Below are 20,076 nucleotides of genomic sequence, written 5' to 3' on the forward strand. Positions count from 1 at the left end.
CCGCCCCCCCCCCCCCCGCCCCAGCACTCACTGGCCTCAACCTGCCACCAAGACTGGCCACCTCCTCCAAGGGACTAAGGATGGCCTAGGACCTATCCCCCCGGGGCTGGGCAAACAGACCTTGGAAACTTCCCCCTCTTCACTTCCCCCTCTACCTGCCTCCGGACTGTGGACAACCCCTTTAGGGCTCCAAGGGTCAAACTCAGGTTCCCAGGAGGAGGGCCCATTGATTCCCCAAAAAGGCAGGCAGGGAAAGGGGGTGATGGGGAAAGAGGGACAGGGCAGGCCCTCAGCAGATCAGGTGGCAAGAGGTAAGGGCCTGAGGGAGCTTGCCCAATCCACTAAGGGCAAGGTCATGAAGAGGAAGTAGGGGGACATGAAACTGAAGCCGGGGTGTCAGCCTACTATGAAACTGACACCCTAGCCTCTGGGTGGGGGCAGGGGAGGGCCTAAAGCTGGCAGGGTAAGGAGAAGCAGCCCCAAGTCCAAAGCCTGTGACTGGCGGGTGCTAGGAGGTAGCTGCCCACGATTCCTGGGGCTCTGGCAGATTTTTCTTAAGGGCAGGCAGGAGGGAGGGCTGGAGGCCCAGAGCCAGTTCCTCACAGGTGATGCACACGCACGGGCCAAGAGTGTGAGCCCAAGGACTTCTGTCCAGGAGCAAGGCCTGGGGTATGGGACCTACCAAGATACCACACTCAAAGCCCATAAAGAGGCCTCATGTCCCCCAATTGCCGAACCCCCCATCCACCCTGGAAGGGGGAGGGGAAGTGGCCCATGCTCTCACCCCCTCTCACATCCAGGCCCTGCTGGAGGAGGGCTGGGGACACACCTTCTGGGATAGGCATGACGCTGAGGAGCTTGAGGTGTAGGCTGGGGACTGGTGCTTCTTGGACGTCCTTGCTCAGCCTGAGCACTGGGGGCAGAGTGAAGGTAATCTCATACCTGTGCAGGATCTTCAGAAAGCCAACCTGTAGCGGGACGATGGGGGGAGAGAGGGAAGCACCTTCACTCTCAGCTTCCCCCGGGGCCAGCCAGCTCCCGCCACCTAGGGTCCTGTGGGCCCCTGCACCCGCTGCTGTAGGGACCCCAGAGGGGGTCTAACTCCCGCCAGCACTCCAGCTTATCCACACCCCAAGCCTAGTGGCTCCAGGCCCTTTGCCTGAGGACCTCGTCCCCTCAGCTTGCGACTCAGCATCTGTTTCACGGGCCCCGCAGCAAACAGTGGCCCATTTTATAGACGAGGACATGGAAGCCAGACAATGACTGGCTGGAAACCACACAGTGTGGCCAGGGTAAAGCCCTCCTGAGGCCTCTTGGCCACTCCTGCCACATGCGGCACAGGGCTAGCACCTGCCATGGCCCACGGGACAGGCCACTCCCCTGCCCCCACCCCTACCAGCACCTGCCCAGAGCCAAGAGCCTGGGCTCAGGGACACTGGTCCTCTCGTCACTCGTGTGGAGACAATGGGCAACACAGATTGCAGGGACGAAGGAGACAGAATCAGAAAAACAGACACAGGACCAGCTGGGTCAGTCTCGAGCTGGCCCACCGGCACCACAGTGAAGCCTGCTGCCACCCTGAACGTGGATGCCTGCCTGCCCACTCAAAGGCTCGCTGAGCCCAAAGCCCCAAGTCCTGGCCCAAGCCATTTCTGTTGTTCGTACACAGTGACTGGCAACCAGATGCCGACCTTCACAAGTCCTGCCGTGTGAAGGGCCATAAGCTGGGGTGGCTGCTGACCGGGCAGGCTAACCATTGTGCAGTCCCGGAGGCGTGGAGGGGCACGCTGTACCCACTACCTTGTGTGCACAGACACTGGTGTGCTCACAGCTGCGGGGCCGACGGTCCTGTCCCTGGGGCTTGTTAGGGCTGGCTACGTGAAGCAGTTCGCTCAATGGGACAGACAGACGTCACTGCGTGATATAAAGGTCAGTCCACAGGGCTCCCACACTCTGCAGGTGGAGGACACATTTCTCAAGAGGGCTTTCTGGCTATCCTGCCGATGGTGATCCTGTGGCCCAGCTGCACCAAATGCAGAATTTTCCAGGGGAAATCTCAGAGATGTGCAAAAAACACTCATTGCTGCCCTATTTATAACAGTAAAAAGTAGAAACATTCATAATACCAGGAATAGGGAACCAGATGAATCAACGATGATACATTTAATGGAATATCAGGCAGTTGGAAAATCTCGTGGAAAATTATTTGCTGACATAGACAGCAGACGGTTCACAAGCAAGCAAAAAACAGTGTGTCCGCTGTGATCCCAGCTTTTTGTTTTTGGAAATGAAGCAAAAAAAAAAAAAAGCTGAAATGACACACATCAAAATATTAACTATGGTTGTGTCTGGATAGTATGATTGTGTGTGCTTTTAAATTTCTTTATAGTTTTCTCTAGCTTCCAAATTTTCCCTAGCGGACATCAGTGGATTTTGCAATGGGGAGGTAGGGGGAGAGGGAGCTATTCTTTAAAGTTTTGGTTAATTCTGTTAATTCCCTGGAGGAAGTTGTCAGGAAAAGAGCAAGGATTTTACGATTGAGCAGAAATGATGAATCTGGGCCCCTCCTCTCGGTGGTCTCGATGGACCAGATGCCCTCCCCTTGCTGGGGCATTCCTGCTCAACTCCGGAGCCCCGGCCTACTGTTTAACCTGAGGGATTCATTCCCTGTTTCCCCACCAGTCTGTCCCCTCCAGACACTTCCTCCTGCCCCTCCCAAGTGCATGCGGGATCTGCCAGGGCCCCAGCACTTGGAGAAGCCGTGCTGGAGGGTGTGTGAGGCGGGACAACTGGCAGAGGTGGGTGCCCCGCCCAGCAGAAAACATGGGGGTGATAAAGTAAACACTAATACCGCAGAGCCTAAAGCAGCGAGAGGTTTGCAAAGAAGGGTAATGCAAGTCACACCTTGTTATCAGCAAAATTAGCCTCACACCTGCGTGACACACATACATTCTTTCATCTCATTCTTGCACCAACTCTATGGGGTGTGAGCTGTCTTCATTTCAGAGAAGGGGAAACTGAGGTAACCTGCCCAAGGTCACTGTGCCAGATTAGCAGGCTTGGACCTGAACCCAGGCCTATGGCACCTCAAGCCTTGACACCACCTTCCATTGCTGTTGTCGGGGTGACGCTGATAACAACAGCTCTGTTCCAGTTGTTTGAGTAACATCCTAAAGGCACTCATTTCATTGCAGTCTCACCACCTCCCACTTTACAGACAGGGAAACCAAGGCCCAGGGCGGGACAGAGATGTGCCTAGGAAGCCAGCTTTGAGGAAGTGGAACAGACAGGTCCAGGAAGCCAGGCAGGGCCAGGCAGGGGGCAGAGGGAGTAAAGGCGGATGACGGGGGGAGGGGTGCACGTACCTTGACCAGAAAGCTGCTGTCACTCTCCTGAGTGACCATGACCACAGAGTCATGCAGCTTCTCATCAAAGTGGACATGGCTCTGGGAGCCTTCTGCATCATGGCCGGCTGCAAAGCGGATACTCCGGACTCTGGGCTTGTTGCCTAGGAAGAGAGGAGGAGAGGGCTCCAGGGGCTGCTGGTTTCCTCTATCCCCAGGAAACGACTCCCCCCATGTCATCCCATGTCCCTCCCACCCCCTACAACTGCCCTTGCCATCACTCAACACCCACTGGATGGACTCCTTTCAGGGCTAGGCCACATCCTAATGGATACTAGGGGTCATGAGGCTTAAGGCCCCCTACCTTCCCAGTCCTCCCACAAAATATAAGCACCCTGAGAACGGGTGTGTCAGGGATTAGCTAGTATGACCCCTTACTTAGAAGAGATGAGGCAGATGACAGAGATAAGAAGAGACAGTCCTCCAGACTCTCAGCAAGCCCCAGATAGTGCAGACACAGCCCCAGGCCTTGGGTTCCAAGTCTATCAGTGCCAAGGCCCCTGCCTGCCCCTCCTGATGACCCCAACCTGAGAGAGGAGGGGTCAGGGACTGGAGCAGGCTCTATGGGACCTTTTTGGAGGTGGCAGAAACAAAGGGGGCCAAAAACCACACTGAGCCCACCTAGAAGAGGCTCTAAACCTCATCCCTGATCACTAGCAAGCAAGATGGAGGTACCCAGGGGAGCCTCTCAGACCCCTCCCAAAGACACCCTACCCTCCTCTACTTGACCACCCCCACCACATGCACACACACACACACACACACAAAGGCCCTCAGCTGTCCCTAGCTGGGTCTGGTTCTCCAAGGCCTGGAGGCAGGGAGTTGAGATAGGCAGAGCAATTGGAGCTGGGGTGAGGGCCTGGGCTGGGGGAGGCGCATGTTGCCATGAGCAGGCCCCCAATCCTCTCTGGCCCACAGCCACAGCCCTTAGGCATCCCAAGATCTCTGCCCAGAGTCCTTTTGGTGGGAGGAGCTGGGCCAGGCCTGGCCTGGCTCGGGGAGGAAGGAGGGGGTAGCCTGACAACTCCACATTCCTTGCTGAGCCCCCTAGAACTGACCCTCAAATTTTACCTGACCTCCCTTGCCTAAAACCCTCTATGAGCCTTTCTGAACCCTGAATGAAACCCAAATTCCCTTCTGTGGCCCTACCTACCTCGTCAGCCTCAGTGCTCACCCCAAGGCTCTAATGCACCCCCAGCCCCCACAGTGGAATAGGGAGGCTGGAACATGGGGACAAGAGGGCAGACACCTCCATAAACCAGCACACCAAGGAGCCAGCAGGAGTCCTCCGGTTCCCTGCTAGGGCTTGGGTGAGCGCCAGGACCCAGCACAAACACTGGTATAATTACACTGATGCAATGTAATTCTTTCTCTCTCTCTCTCTCTCTCTCTCTCTCTCACACACACACACACACACACACACACACACACACACACACACAGCCAATGCAGGCCCTGCATGCAACAACACCCCTCCCGCCAGGGCCCACTGGAACACTCGTGCAAACCCTGCCCGGCCAGGAAGGCACTCACCCTTGTTGGCTGCAGCCATGGATGCCCTCCCTGCCACGGGGTAAGACGCGCAGCTCCTGCCAGACAGCGCCGCTCAAGCCCAGCAGCCTCCCATACTCCAGGGACACCAGCAGGAGCCTGAAGGGTGGGGAGTCAGGAGGGCAGGGGTCAGGGCCACCCAAGGGCCCGTGGCTAGGGGAAAGCAGAGATGTCCCTTTAGGGAAGACACTAAGACCCAACCCTCTGCTGCTCTCAACAGCCAAGGGATGCCTGTACCCTCTAGCATGGGGGGCTTCTGCCCCCCACTCCCCATACTCCCCAAGAGCCCTTACCCCTGCCTGATGCCCTGCTGACCCACAGCCTCACCAGCATGTGCTGAGCTGCAGCTTCTGCGTGCCAAAGCGTCGGTATGGGACTCTTGTACCCAACCCACCTGAGGCTGGCAGGAAGGACAGCCTGTAAAGGAAGGGGACATCACTGGCACTTTTCAGACGCCACTTCTCATGCTGGTAACCCCAAGGGCTCTACCCTCCCGCAGCCAGATGCCACATTGTCCAGGTTACACACCCAGTGCAGCTGGGACCAGGTCTGAGTCAAGAGTATGCTTGAGCAAGAGCGAGAATGGGGGCCCCCATAGGACGAACCCTTGGAGCTTCCCTCCGGGTGATGGCTCAGGGCCATAGACAGACCCAGATGCCAGGTGAAGGGGCTGCCCCGTGGCAACCCACCATTCGGCCTCTGGCCTGATTCTCTGGGCTGGCCTCCTGGCTCAGCTCCCCAAGGGCAGCCACAGGGCAGGGACAGCGGGAGGCACCCCTAGGAAGCCTGTGTGAGCAGCCTGGCTGTTGATGGGCCGAGCTGGGGCCATCTAAGCATCAAGAAGAATAATGAGTGCAACTGATGGAAACAGATGGAACATAAAATTCAAGCATTCACAGAGATTACAAAAAAAGCAAAATAAACAAACCCGAACCCTCATTTGTCACCACTGACAGTAGCAATACCCTAACTCTTCACTCTGAAAATTGGCAATAAGGATGGGTGCCTGGGTGGCGCAGTCGGTCAAGCATCCAACTCTTGATTACTGCTCAGGTCGGCTCTCAGAGTCGTGAGAACAGAGTCCTGAGTCAGACTTCGCATTCAGAGCAGAGTCTGCTTGTCCCTCTCCCTTCCCCTCTGCCCTCCCCGCCCCCAACACGCAGGAGCTCTCTCTCTCTCTCTCAAATAAATACATAAATAATGGGGCGCCTAGGTGGCTCACTCGTTAAGCGTCTGCCTTCTGCTCGGGTCATGATCCCGGGGTCCTGGGATCGAGCCCCGCATCGGGCTCCCTGCTCCGAGGGAAGCCTGCTTCTCCCTCTCCCACTCCCCCTGCTTGTGTTCCCTCTCTCGCTGTGTCTCTCGCTGTCAAATAAATAAAAGTTAAAAAAAATAAAAATAAAAATAAATAGAAGCAGGCTTCCTGTGGAGCAGGGAGCCTGATGCGGGGCTCGACTCCAGAACCCCGGGATCATGACCCGAGCTGAAGGCAGACGCTTAACGACTGCGCCACCCAGGCGCCCCACATAAAATCTTAGAAAGAAAGAAAGAAAGAAAGAAAATTGTCAATAAAGAGAAATAATTTGGCCTGCCCCTTAGCCTTTCCCATTACCAAGTCATCCTGGTGGTTAAAGGAAAACTCTTCTTTACAGAAGAATTCTCACTATTCAATAACAAAGGAATGACCAAATGCTAAGTAATTCTGCGATGGCCCAAGAAACCAAAGCTGGAGGCTGGGAGGCAGGGGATCATTGACCAGGGGGGCAAAGGTTGACAGAAGTAGGACACATGGCCTGGGGTTCTTCAGGGGACAGACACCAGTCTGCAACGGAGGGATGTGGTGTCAGCCACGTGCACCGGCAATCTCCTGTCCCTCACAGTGGGACAGCCTGAGCCACGGAGGCTTCCTGGGGGGAGGCAGCATGACGTCACAGACCACTGACGAGGGGGTCCTACCTGAAATGTCTAACTGGGATCTAAAGAAGCCCCTAGCTCCAGCTTCCTGCTGATTGAAAACGCTGAGGTGAGTGGAACACAGGAAATGACTCCCTGGGGAAGCAACGAAACAAACCCAGAAGGCAGAATGTTCTACAGGACAACTGACCCATCATTTTAGTTTTTCCCCCAAACTGCAAGAAAAATAAAGGAGCGGCGGTCGGTCTAGATAGGGGCTGAGCGAGCTACAGCCTGAGGCGGCCGTCTGTTTTCTATAAGGTTATTGGAACACAACTGCGCTCCTGTGTTTCCGTGGTGTCTAAAACTGCTTTTGCACTCAAGCAAAGCTACTTTGAGTAGTTGCAACAGAGACCACATGGCCTGCAAAATCTAAAATATTTACTGTCTGGCCCTTTACAGAAAAAGGTTGCCAACCACTGCTCTAAATTAACACACAGAGACCTAGAAGGCAGGGTACTCGACGAGACAACTGACCTGGTTTTTTCCACCACATCAGCTACAAGAAGAAAAATAAATGGGGTAGGGGGTTTCTAACTACCTATTTTTAAAAAAGGATGTTTGGGGGATAATTGGGAAACGTGAATGGGACTGGATCTTAGGTGGCGACATTAAGAACCAAAAGTTAATCTTGTTAGGTGAGAAATGCAATTGTACTCTACAGAGACATATATCCTTATTTTTCACTGAAGTATTTAGAGATGAGTCGCCCATGAATGACCTTGGCTAATCTAAGGAAAGAAGAGAAATCACAGCGTGGCCTCACAGTTGGGGCTGGGCCTGCGAGGTCTTAGGTACCAAGCTGCCCTGGGAGCAGGCCTCAACTGAAGCCCGCCCAGCCACAAGCACCTCATGGGCAGGGTAAACAGCTCAGGTACCAAGAGTCCCCAGGTAGGAGGCCTAGGGAGGTACAGAGAAAGGCAAGGCTTGGGTCTCAGGTCCCAGGCCAGCACCCACCCCCTCACCATTGGAAGCTAGCTCCCGGGCCCAGGGTACAGGGAAGGGAACTATGCCCTGACTTATCTCTGGTCAGGGCCAATCTGGAGTCAGTCCCAGAAAGGCAAGTCCCTTAGCCCTGGAATGCTCAGCCTGTCCCCAGAGAGCCTGGCCCTTAAAGAGAAGCCTCCCCCACCCCACCCACTCCAGCCATCCCTTGAAGCAGTGGATTCAGAACATGTGAAAAATGGGCAAACACAAGGGTACCAGGCCCTCTTCCTACCTCATGCAGAGGCTGCTCCAGCCACACGAGAATGACAGCCCAATGTCCACAAAGCACCACCCCCCCCAACTCCCAAGACACTTCCTGGATGCCCAGGTGAAACTCTTAACCAGCGGCTGGTGAGCAAAGGCTCCTGGGGTCTCCTTCCCCAAATATTCTGACCTAGGACATGCAGGGCCCCCTCCCTGTCTTCCCCACCAACCCACTGCCTATCGCCTGCCTGCCTCATCCAGGCCCTCCCTTTGACCAGGAACAATCCCCTGTCCCCCACCCCATAGCTTAGCCTCAGTCTCAGCCCCAGAGGACTTGTTTAGGGTAGCACAACCCTACCCCACCCCCTCTCATCCCAAGATAGGCCTGAAAATCTTTACAAGAATCCCCTTTGCCACCTCTGGGATCATTTTATGTTCCCCACCTTACCAGGGCAGTGACTTATGTTTTTGCCAAAGCCTGTGTCCCCAGTGCCCAGCCCAGCACCTGGCAGGGAACAGCTGTGTCCAGTTTATATTTGCTCAGTGAATGAATGACCAAACTAAGGATGGGCCTTGGCTGGGCCCTCGAGGTAGATGTGATATGTCAAGGCCAATGACTCTACACCGGAAGCTCTCAGAAAGAGGAACTCCCCACCCCACTCTCTTAGCCAACCCTTGCCCCAGAGGGTACTCCCCTCCCCCCATCTCTTAGAGTGTGGCCTCCCACTGGGCATTATTCTGGCCTTGCCACAATCAGTTACTCCCCTTGAGATGGAATGCCCACTGAGGGCAAGACCAGCATCTCATGCACTGCCCAGAGCTCAGTACAGAGCAGGCATTCAGGCATGCCTGTGACCCTTGGGCAGTGAGAACACAGAGATGGAAGGCAAGTGACTTAAAGGGCCCAGAGGAGGCTGGAAAAAGCAAGCCTCCTTTCTCAGCAGAGAGCCCTGTCAGTCGCTGTCCCCTGGGAGCCAGATTCTCATCCAAACACAATTCCTCATCAGAGGCGGGAGGGGAGGGTATCCACTTCCCCCTGCTGCAGCTGTGTCCACAGGAACTGCTAGGTCCCCTCGCAACCCCAGGCCTCCTCCCCTGCCAGCAAAGTCCTGAATGTTGCCCAAGCTGCAGAGCCCCACAGACACAGCAGGGACATGGTCAGGAGCATGGGCTCCAGAGCCCAGCAGTCCTGGTTCATATTCAGGCAGCATGGGAAGTTACTTCGAGTCTGTGTGCCTCGGTTTCCTCATTTGTACCAAAGGAATAAGCAGTGACCTCTTCCTCTGAGGGTTTGGGGTAGCTGATACCTGAAGCTCTGATGCCGCTCCCCACTCCGCCCTCATCTTTGCAAAAGCAAACCCCAAAGGCCTGGTTTCTGAGGCAACAGCAATTTCAGGGCAGCACCAGTAAAGAGGCTCTTCAGGCTAATCCTGGAACAGTCACAAATGGCCCTGGGGGGGGCGGGCAGGGACTTCAGGCTTCTCAGAAAACAGCTCAAGGGTTGAGGGGCTGCCCTCCCCCTTCCCTTCTCCTGCCTCCCTCCTCCCCCACTCCCAGGCCAGCCAGGTCCCCCAGGGATTGCCTGAGCACCGACTGCTGAGAGTCTTCTGTCCCCTTCAACCAGAAGAAGATGTGAAGAGTGTATATTGTGAGAAATGCCCCCACCCCAACAACAAAAACAAAAGGACGCCAGTCCCCAGCTTAGCTGGGCTGTCAACAGGTCACCCGTGGTACCAGGAACAGTCACAGGATGAGGAGAGCTGGAAAGCTGGAACAAGGGCCTTGGGGGGCTTCTCTGGCTCTCAGTTACTCTCAGGAAAATTGAAAGAACCTTCTCTCTCTGGGAGACAGAGAGCTGAGGTCCCTCTCAGCTTTAGAGAGAAAGGCTGTTTCAAGGTTACCCTATCCAGGGCAGGGCTCAGCCAGGTCCCATGGAACCTCTGGCATGAGAAGGCCCAGGAATATGGCAAGTGAGCAAACAGCTGGACAAATGGGAGTTACAGAGAAACCCAGAGTTCTCAGCCCCCTAGACTCTGGCCCCACAGGGTCTAGCTGCTACTCCAGGCTGTCCCACACTGGGGCCCCAAGGCTCCAGACTGGAGGGAGGACTGAGACAGTCTGTCCATGGCAAAGTGGAACTCCAGAACATGCCACCCTGGTCCTCCATCCCACAGCTGCACCCCTATACCACCTCCCTGCCCTGGAAGCAGCCCCCAGATCCCAGGCACCACAGGCCCAGCTCCAGCTTGTCCTCTGCCTTGTGGCTGGGGGCATGGCCCCAAACTCTTGGGGCCTCATTTATCATTCATTCCTCCAGCTTCATTCCTCCAGCTCCATTCCCAACCTGTTCAAGGACTTTCTGAGCCACAAAACTCCAACACCTTCCACCCTCCCGCCTCCACGGCCCCCACCCCACCCTAGCCCAGGGCTAAATCCTGGCTTAAGCACCCAGTCCAGCAGAAGCACTGTCCAGCCTCTCATTAAAGCTCAAGCTTGTAGGGGTGCCTGGGGGGCTCCGTCGGTTAAGCGTTCAGCTCTGGTCATGATCTCAGGGTCCTGGGATGGAGCCCCGTATCAGGCTCCCTGCTCAGCAGGGAGTCTGCTTCTCCCTCTCCCTCTGTCCCTCTCTCTCTTTGTCTCTCTCTCAAAATAAATAAATAAAATCTTTAAAAAAAAAAAAAAAAAAAAAGCTCAAGCTTGTAAACAGAGTTCCCACTGAGACCACAATGACCTGCTGACTCCAGAACCTGACATAGGTCTGGGCACACAGTGAGGGGACTGCTTACCTAGAACAAGTCCTGAAAAGGCAAGACTGGATGTCAGGTGTGGTTATGGCAGTTTTACATGAACTCTGTCTGAATGTGACTCCATTTCCTCCTCCCTCCACCAGGCCAAAAGTGCAAGGATAAGTATGGTGTTCTCTTTCTCACTAGCAGGGGTGAATTGGGGAAGAGACTCCCACCATCCCACACCCTGGTGTCTCCCTAAAAAGTGCATCCCCTCCTCAAAACCTCCCATTCCCTGATGCCCCCAGCTTGAGGGTTCTTAGACCCCTCTAGCCTCCAGATTGCCTGTCCCACCCAGGTCTTGCCCTGAGCCTGTCACCTGAAGGCCCCAAGAAGTAGAGACCAGGCCAGGTCCACAGGGTGGCACTTGCCCCTGACCTTCTTCAGCTCCCTGGGAAGAGAAATGCCCTACCCCCACTTGCCCAATGCCAAGATTCAAAAGGAAAGGCAACCCAAGGATTCTCTTCTCAGTCAACCAGGGCTCCTGGTCCAGAATCTAAATAAAACCCCTCATTGCTGCGATGATGGGGAGGTGCTGGCCAAGTCCCCAAAGGCATCAGGGGCCCGGGTTTAGGACCCTGTCGTCTCCTGCCTCCATCCCCGTGGGTGTGGCGCCCCATCACCGCCCCTTTCTCATCTTCTAGGGGGAGAGATGCAGCTAGACGCTGCCCTCCATCACACCCCTCCCGGGCTTCTAGGCAGCAGCTCTGTCCCTTAGAGATAATCCTGTGCACTCACCACCCTCACCTCCGCTGACGCAGGAGTCTCAGGAGCCCGCACTCCCCGACATCACCGCCCTCCTCCCTGAAGGTGTCCAGGCATGAGTCTCAGAAGCTACTTGTCCAAGGTCACACAGCGAGGCGGTGACAATAGCGGCGGGGGGGGAGGGGGGGAATGCTGACAGTGCTGACCCCATTACGCCCCCGCCCTCACTGTGTCACACGTGCCCCCGACAGCGCGCTGCGGAAAACATCCCCGCTCCACCACCTAATGGTCGCCCACGGCTTCCGGGCTGACATTTCCCCAGCTCAGATGCCAGGGAGCACTCCTGGGTGCGGCCCCACAGCGGAGCCGCCGCCCCAGCAAGGTGGGGTCCCAGTTACCGACTGCCTAGGACGGGAGGGGATCCCGGCGAGCGGAGAGAAACCGGGAGATGTCGGGAGGAGAAGCAGTCTCACCGTGCAGGGAGCACCCCGGGGCCGGTCGGGCAGGGTCCACCGCGGCGGCGGCCGTGGCGGTCGCGGCGGCAGCGGGGGCTCAACGCCGAGCACGAGGAGGGAGCCCCGCGCTGCCACCGCCGCCGCCCGCCTCACGGGCACGCCCCCCACCTCCGCCCATTGGCCGACTGAGGGGGTGGGGCGAGGACGCTTCCGACCAATAAGCGGGCTCCAGAGAACCGCCAACAGGCGTTGCGCCACTGTGTCACGTGCAAGGGGCCCGCGGCTGCGCCAGACTAGCCCACACCTACCCACGGCTCAGCGAGTTCTCGCGATGAAGGCAGCCGGGCCGCCCGGCGTGGCACGGGGCTAGCGTGGGCCAGAAAGGGGAGAAGAAAGGAGGAGCGTCTCGATTAGTCTCCGCCCGCGTCTCAACTTCAACTGTGGAGTTTGCACCTCCCGCCTGGGCCCCAACTCGGAAGGGGGCTCTCCTGGCTTCTGTTTCCTCGAGCGGCCGTAAGGCGGGACTCAGTGGGGCGGGCACCTGAAGGTCGCCTTTCTCCCTAGGCTTCCAGGCCCGCAACGACAATCGATATGCTCCTCGCTAGGTCCTGTTCCGGAGCTGAGGAACCCGCCATCCTTCCCACGCAGCAACCTCCGGGTTTCAGCCTCCTCCCCTTCCACTCATCCCCCTCCTCGGAGGAAGCGCTCTCGCGCTGACTCGAAACGCGTCCTGGGAGCCCGGCCGGCCCGAATAAGCATCAGAACAAAGAAGGCACGCGGGATGAGCCTCGGGGGACCGCAGCCTCTGCTCCTGGTCTCCATGGAGGCGGTCGCCATGGCAGCGGGAGGCGCCTAGCTCAGCGTCGCGGGGTGGGGTGTGGGCACCTGCGCAGAGCCCGGGAGCGAGAGGCGTGGCCCTAGGGTCTTTAGGAATTCTAGTCGCCGGCCGCCTGGCGGTCCTTGAAGAACAGTCCCGCCTCCCCCGTTTCACAGGCCGTGACAGGGTCCCTAAACTGCCTGCGGGGAGCCATCCGTTGCACGAAGTTCCCTCCTTACGATCAATGTAACTAGGGGAGAGATGGTATGGCGGGGCTGAGGATCGGCTTCCTTTTAGAAGGACCTCGGTCCAAGGCTCCTATCCTCCACTGGATCCCTGTGGTCCCTAACCTACGCCATGGTGTCTGGTCTCCTCACTGTTGGCAAATTAATCTTCCTAAGCTATTGTTTCCATCACACCTTCCCCTGCTCCAAAACCTCCGTGCGCTGGGACTGTCTCCAGCAGAGCTTCACAAACTTTTTAGAAGCATTTTGGGTGATTCGTGCGCACTCTGGCGTTTGAGATACTACCCTCCAGCGTTGGGCATTGGGAGATTTCCACATTCTGATCCCAGCCCATCCACTTCTGCCAGATGCTTTCTAACTACCCAGCCCCACCATTCCATGTGCCCCACTATGCTCTCCCAACCAAAAAAAAATTGCATTCCCATGTCTATTCTATTCTTCAACGTCGAAAGTTGGCAAACAGTGGGCCCAAAGCAGGCTACAAATATATTTTGTTTAGCCCACACAGGACTTTTTAAAATTCTAATTCTTCTTCCTCTTCTCCTCTTTTTCTTCCTCCTCTCCCTTTTTCTTCTCTCCCTCTTCCTCTTTTTCCTCTTCCTCCTCGTTCTCTTCTTATTGCCCTTTTGAAATATCAGATCTAACTACATGGACTCACATTCTAACCTGGCACCAGAGGCTGGCACATCAACTTGCTGATGTCCCCACCAATCCCTATTTTCTCACATTGATTTTACCTTCTGGGTCTGTGCAGACATTGATTTCCTGATACCCTCCTTATGCTACCTTTTTACGTAGAATGCCCTTCCCACTCTCCTCTCATAGGCAAAACTCACCCTCCCTTCAAGACCAAGTTTTAAGGTCTTTCTAGACAACTCTCTTCAAAACTCTCCCTGGTGTGGGCTCTTTCAAACACAGAGACTGGCTGCTAACTGGGCACTGCCTGGGGCCATTTCCTAACTGTCAACTCCGTTAAACAAATATTTACTGAGTGTATATGGTGAGCAAGTTACTGTGCTAGGCTCTGGAGTCACAGGTACTCGCAGTTCAGGATGGGAAGTACAGCACACAAAAAAAGCTGTGGTTTCTTGTCCCTGCCAAACACTCCTCACACTCCTAAGTGCTGGGCAGTCTCGCTGACTAGCCAATTGGAAGGACCTGCAATACAGAGCTGTCCATGCCTGGGGGAGACTACAGGCTCCCAGGGAAGGCCCCAAGGCCACAGTAAGTGCAGATGGTTCTGAAAAGCTTCCAGGAGAAAATGTGATTCTTTGTGCCGGGAGGAAGCTAGATTAGATGGTACATGGCTGCCCCATTGCAGTTCAATGGGTCTGTGTACCAAGAAGAGATGCTAAACATCAGAGTGGTGCCCAGGCCCTGGGACTTCCTGTGTAAAGGGCCTTAACAGAGCTTTGAGGGAAGCCACAGACTCCCTGGAGATTGGGGCTGTATGGGAAGGAATTAAGAACAACTCCAGTTTGGGAGAACAGATTGAACACCTGTAAAACATCCATTCCAGCTCCAAACACATGGTATTATGGACTCTTATTCTTTTTAATAAAAATTAAACAACTGTAACCTTGTTGGAAAACTTCTGGGCAGTATCTAATAAAGCTGAAAATGCCAACGCTTTGACCCAGCAATCCACTGGTTTGGTTACATACCAAAAGACGTATATACAAATATTCATAGCAGCATCATTGGTAATAACCCCAAATTGAAGATGACCTAAGTGTCCACCAACAATAGAATGAATTTTAAAAACCCGTACTGTATTCATACAATGGCCTATTATATAGCAATGATGACGAAGAACAACCTCTACTGAATACATGCAGCAACATGAATGATTCTCACAGACAATATTGAGCAAAAGAAGCCGTGCCCAAAAATAGTATAAACTGTATTGTATATTCTAGTACCTGTCTTCGTAAGCATACATATGTATTTCTCCTGGGGATATATTGAGGAATGAAATTGCTGGAACATAGCTGTTGGAGCTTTATAATGTATCAACTTAGCTATGGTGAACTACATTTCCCAGAATTCCCTTCCAATTAGGGTGGGCCACAACAGGCATTTTTGCATGAGATTTGGAGGGTGGAAGAAAAGCAGTGGATGTATTGGTACACTTGCAAAATCTAGGCAGGAGGTTTGTAGCCCATAAACTTTGTTACTGATCTGCTGGCTCATGTCATTGAACTGGGATAACAGTCAGGATTGCACCTACTCCCCTTTTCCCTGGATCCCCCTTCAGTTTCTTTGACTCTTGGGCCCGATAACAGAGGGCACCGGCCTCACCTGCAGGACACCCACATCATCAAGTTTGGAGGTAGTGAGAACCAACACGAGTTCCAGTTTGTCATCAAAGGTTCCATCTTATGCTCATGATTCCAGCTTGGCTTTTCTCTCCCCCACTTTATATCCATCTTTCCCTCCCAATGATCTGACCTGGGGACTTTAAGCTCCAGCATCAGACGTAAAACAACAGTTTTATAGAGACTGTTTGACAATTACCCAAAGTCAAATTCCTGTAACAAATCCTTTTCGCTTCTGCAATTAAACCTTAACTGATACAATAGCATAGGGGTATGTTTAATTTCATATGAAATTGCCAAACTGTTTTCTGAAATGGTTGTACTCATACTCCATCAGCGGAGTACAAGAGTTCCAATTGCCTCACATCCTCATCAATACAAAAATTAGCAGTTAGTTTAGTAAAAACATGACACTGTGCAAACCAAAGCAGGGCAATGGGCCACCAGTCTTCAGCCTCTGCTCTGAACCATGCCCTTGTGGAGGAAATTTCACAATATCAAGATCAGAAATGCACATATTCTTCGTCTTAACAAACCCACTTCTGGCATTGGTCATGCAGATATACTTGCAAAGAATACTTAACTATAAATGTATGAAGTTATTCATTGTTACTGTATTGTTATTAATAACAGAAAGTTAGAAACAACTTAAATGTCCAGATAGAGGACCGATTAATTACATTTTGTACAGACAATAGAATTTTATATGACTTTAAAAACAAGAAGTTTTCGGGGCACCTGGGTGGATCAGTCATTAAGCGTCTGCCTTCGGCTCAGGTCATGATCCCAGGGTCCCGGGATCGAGCCCCACATCGGACTCCCTGCTCTGCGGGAAGCCTGCTTCTCCCTCTCCCACTCCCCCTGCTTGTGTTCCCTCTCTCGCTGTCTCTCTCTCTCTCTCTGTCAAATAAAATCTTAAAAAAAAAAAACAAACAGGAAGTTTTCAATGTATTGATATGGAAAAATCTTGTATTAGTTGAGGTTCTCTGGAGAAAGTAAAAGGAGATAATATAGAGACAGATGATACAGGTGATACAGATAGAGATTTATAAGAAGTAATTAGCTCATGTGGTGAGAGAGACTGCCAAGTTGCAAGATCTACAGAATGAGTCAGCAAGTTGGAACCTAGGAGAGGCTAATCCAAAGGCTGATAGGCTCAAGACACAGGAAGAATTGATATTTCAGCTAGAGTCTAAAGGCAGGGAAAACCAATGTCCCAGTTCAAAGGCCATCAAGAAGAAATTTTCTCTTACTCAGGGAAGAGACACCTTTTTTTTTTTTTTTAAGATTTTTTATTTATTTATTTGGCAGAGAGAGACACACGAGAGAGAACACAAGCAGGGGGAGAGGGAGAGGGAGAAGCAGGCTTCCCACAGAGCAGGGAGCCCGATGTGGGGCTTGATCCCAGGACCCTGGGATCATGACCTGAGCCGAAGGCAGACACTTAACAACTGAGCCACCCAGGCACCCCCAAGAGACATCCTTTTTTATTCTATTCAGGCCTTCAACTTATTGAATGAGTCCCACCGATACTAGGAAGAGCAATCTGCTTAACTCAGTCTACCTTTAAATTTAAATGCTAATCTCATCTGAAAACACCCTCACAGAATGTTTGACTAAATATCTGGGCATTCTGTGGCCCAGTCAAGCTAGCATATAACATTGACCATCACATATCTATAAGAGATCATATTGAGTGGAAATCAAGATACAGGACAGAGTGGGTAGTATGCTTCCCCTTTAGGGTAAAAAAAAAAAAGAGGGGGTGCAGAATAACAATAAAAGTGCATATTTGCTTGTATTCACAAAAAGACATTCTGGCAGAATGCACAAAAACTAAAGATAAAGGTTAACCCTGGGTGCCTGGGTGGCTCAGTTGGTTAAGCGACTGCCTTCGGCTAAGGTCATGATCCTGGAGTCGCAGGATCGAGTCCCGCATCTGGCTCCCTGCTCAGCAGGGAGTCTGCTTCTCCCTCTGACCCTCCCCCCTCTCGTGCTCTCTCTCCCATTCTCTCTCTCAAATGAATAAATAAAATCTTAAAAAAAAAAAAAAGGTTAACCCTACTGGGGTTGTGTGGGCACCAATGAGACATTTTACTTTTTATATGTGTTTTAATTATGTGTGTTTTATCTATTTAAAACATTGAGTAACAAAAAATTTTAAGTATCACTTTGCATGCCTTCTCCTAGGATTGTGAACACTTGGGGAGACAAATCATGTTTTATACTCATCTTTGTGTGGCATTTAGTACATAGTCGGCACTAAATAAACATTTGAGGAATGAATGAGTGAATGAATGAATAAACCAGAAGAAATCAGATTTAGTGTGGGTCAGAAAAGGGAGAGGAGTGTGAGGATCAGAGGGGGAGAAATATGGCAATGGCTGTCAGAGGGGAAGTTTGGGGAACAAGAGGGATGTTTCAGGAAGAGTTATAGGAGGGGCACCTGGGTGGCTCAGTCGTTAAGCGTCTGCCTTCAGCTCAGGTCATGGTCCCAGGGTCCTGGGATCAAGCCCCGCATGGGGCTCCCTGCTCAGCGGGAAGCCTGCTTCTCCCTCTCCCACTCCCCCTGCTTGTGTTCCCTCTCTTGCGGTCTCTCTCTCTGTCAAATAAATAAATAAAAATATTTTTTAAAAATAAAAGAAGAGTTATAGTATTATAATGTGTGATGTAATCCACTTTCATATTTATTCCCAAGAAACATTCAATAAAATTCTCCATTGTTTTGGGGATTTAATTTTAGGGTGTCAAATATGATTTTAGATTCAGGCATATCTGAAAACCAGGAATAGCTGGGGTTGGGGGAGGAACTCAAGGAAGAGGAGTTCCTCTAGGACTTGGCCCAGCCTCTGCCATGGAGGGAGCCAGCAGACTCTTGAGGGGGTGACCCCTGCCACCAAACCTGTACTCTGAGCCTACCGTGCTTCTGTCAGGTAGAACCATGCCCTACCCCACCTCCTTGACCCCAAGCCCCTCTACAAACCATTCCTACCAGCTGCACACACAGGAGTCTACAGGTGTGGTCCATGACGATGGATTCAGAGAACAGAACTCTGGAGACTCCATGCAGACAATAGCAGGAAAACAGTGTTAGAGCTGGGATCAATATGTGTGAGGGCTGGTGGTTAATTTGGGGAAGGGGGGCGCCTGGGTGGCTCAGTCATTTGGTGTCTGCCTTCGGCTCCGGTCGTGATCCCAGGGTCCTGGGATCAAGCCCCGCGTCGGGCTCCCTGCTTGGTGGGGGGCCTGCTTCTCCCTCTCCCACTCCCCCTGTTTGTGTTCCCTCTCTTGCTGTGTCTCTCTCTGTCAAATAAATAAATAAAATCTTTAAAAAAAATTGGGGGAAGATAGAAGATCAGGCTGACACCAGTGTTAACCTAAGACCAGGCTGAGTGCAGGGAAGAGGCTCAGACCAAGGTCAGGAGTAGTCATCAATTTTTATGTTTATTTATTATTTGAGGAACTCAGGTAAACAGAATTGGACTGCACATACTCCTTAGTTCATGACACTCTCCTGCTTGTCCTTAAACAGCCCACTAGGAACATCTGTAAACCCACCACCTGCCCAAGGACTAAAACATTACAAATAACTCATGTGCTTCTTGCATCTCTGCCCTCCGCTTCCTCTCAGAGGTAACCACTATTCTAGCTTTTATCTTTTTATTGCTTTTTCCTCCCTGTGGTAGACAGCTTCTAAAATGGCCCCCAATGATCCCTGTCTCCTGGTATTCACACCCACATGTACCTCTCCGCTTGAATGTGGGCTGGACCTCATGACTTACTTCTTTTTTTTTTAATAAAGATTTTATTTATTTATTTGACAGATAGAGACACAGCGAGAGAGGGAACACAAGCAAGGGGAGTGGGAGAGGAAGAGGGAGAAGCAGGCCTCCCGCTGGGCAGGGAGCCTGATGCGGGGCTCGATCCCAGGACCCTAGGATCATGACCTGAGCTGAAGGCAGGCACTCAACGACTGAGCCACTCAGGCGCCCCCTCATGACTTACTTCTAATAAATAGGATACAACAAATGTGATGGATGTCACTTCTGTGATTACATTAGATAAGATTGCAACTGCCAGGGGCGCCTGGGTGGCTCAGTCGTTAAGCGTCTGCCTTCGGCTCAGGTCATGATCCCAGGGTCCTGGGATCGAGCCCCACATCGGGCTCCCTGCTCAGCGGGAAGCCTGCTTCTCCTTCTCCCACTCCCCCTGCTTGTGTTCCCTTTCTCACTGTGTCTCTTTCTGTCAAATAAATAAATAAAATCTTTAAAAAAAAAAAAAGATTGCAACTGCCATCTTGCTAGCAGACTCTGTTAACTCGCTCCTTTGCTGGCTTTGGTGAAGTAAGCTAGCATACTTACTGGATGTGACCACATGGGAAGGAAAGGAGGGCAGCACCAGCCAACAACCAACAAGAAAATGAAACCCTCGGTCCAACAGTCCACAAAGAACTGAACTCTGTCAACAACCAAGTGAACTTGGAAGTGAATCCTTCCCCAGTCAAGACTTCAGATGAAACTACAGCTCTAGCCAACACTTTGATTGCAGCCTTAGGAGAAACTCTGAAGCAGAGGACCCAGCTCGGCCATGCCTGGACTCTTGATCCACAGAATATATGAGATAATAAGTGTGTGCTGTTTAAAGCCACTAA

General features: G+C 52.6%; 1 protein-coding gene across 5 annotated transcripts in view; it reads right to left on the bottom strand.

Annotated features, from left to right (window-relative positions):
- The window catches only part of ADISSP (adipose secreted signaling protein), a 13,159-nt gene extending 938 nt beyond the window's left edge, over positions 1 to 12,221 (bottom strand). Inside the window, exons 1-5 of one of the 5 annotated variants that reach the window (XM_081833158.1) lie at positions 12,064 to 12,220; positions 5,283 to 5,372; positions 4,938 to 5,108; positions 3,366 to 3,508; positions 830 to 968 (exon numbers count right to left, since the gene is read on the bottom strand). In XM_081833158.1, coding sequence (XP_081689284.1) covers positions 830 to 968; positions 3,366 to 3,508; positions 4,938 to 4,956 — 301 coding nt within the window. In that variant the 5' untranslated portion in view covers positions 4,957 to 5,108; positions 5,283 to 5,372; positions 12,064 to 12,220. Of the gene's footprint in view, positions 1 to 23; positions 969 to 3,365; positions 3,509 to 4,937; positions 5,109 to 5,282; positions 5,373 to 12,063 lie in introns of those variants that run through there. The other 4 variants (XM_081833155.1, XM_081833154.1, XM_081833157.1 and 1 more) reach the window with 4 other exon arrangements.
- Between the last annotated feature and the right edge of the window lie 7,855 nt (positions 12,222 to 20,076).

Source organism: Leptonychotes weddellii, chromosome 10 (assembly GCF_054177405.1).
Source record: "Leptonychotes weddellii isolate Sample4059 chromosome 10, ASM5417740v2, whole genome shotgun sequence".
In the NCBI taxonomy this organism is placed as follows: Eukaryota; Metazoa; Chordata; class Mammalia; order Carnivora; family Phocidae; genus Leptonychotes; species Leptonychotes weddellii.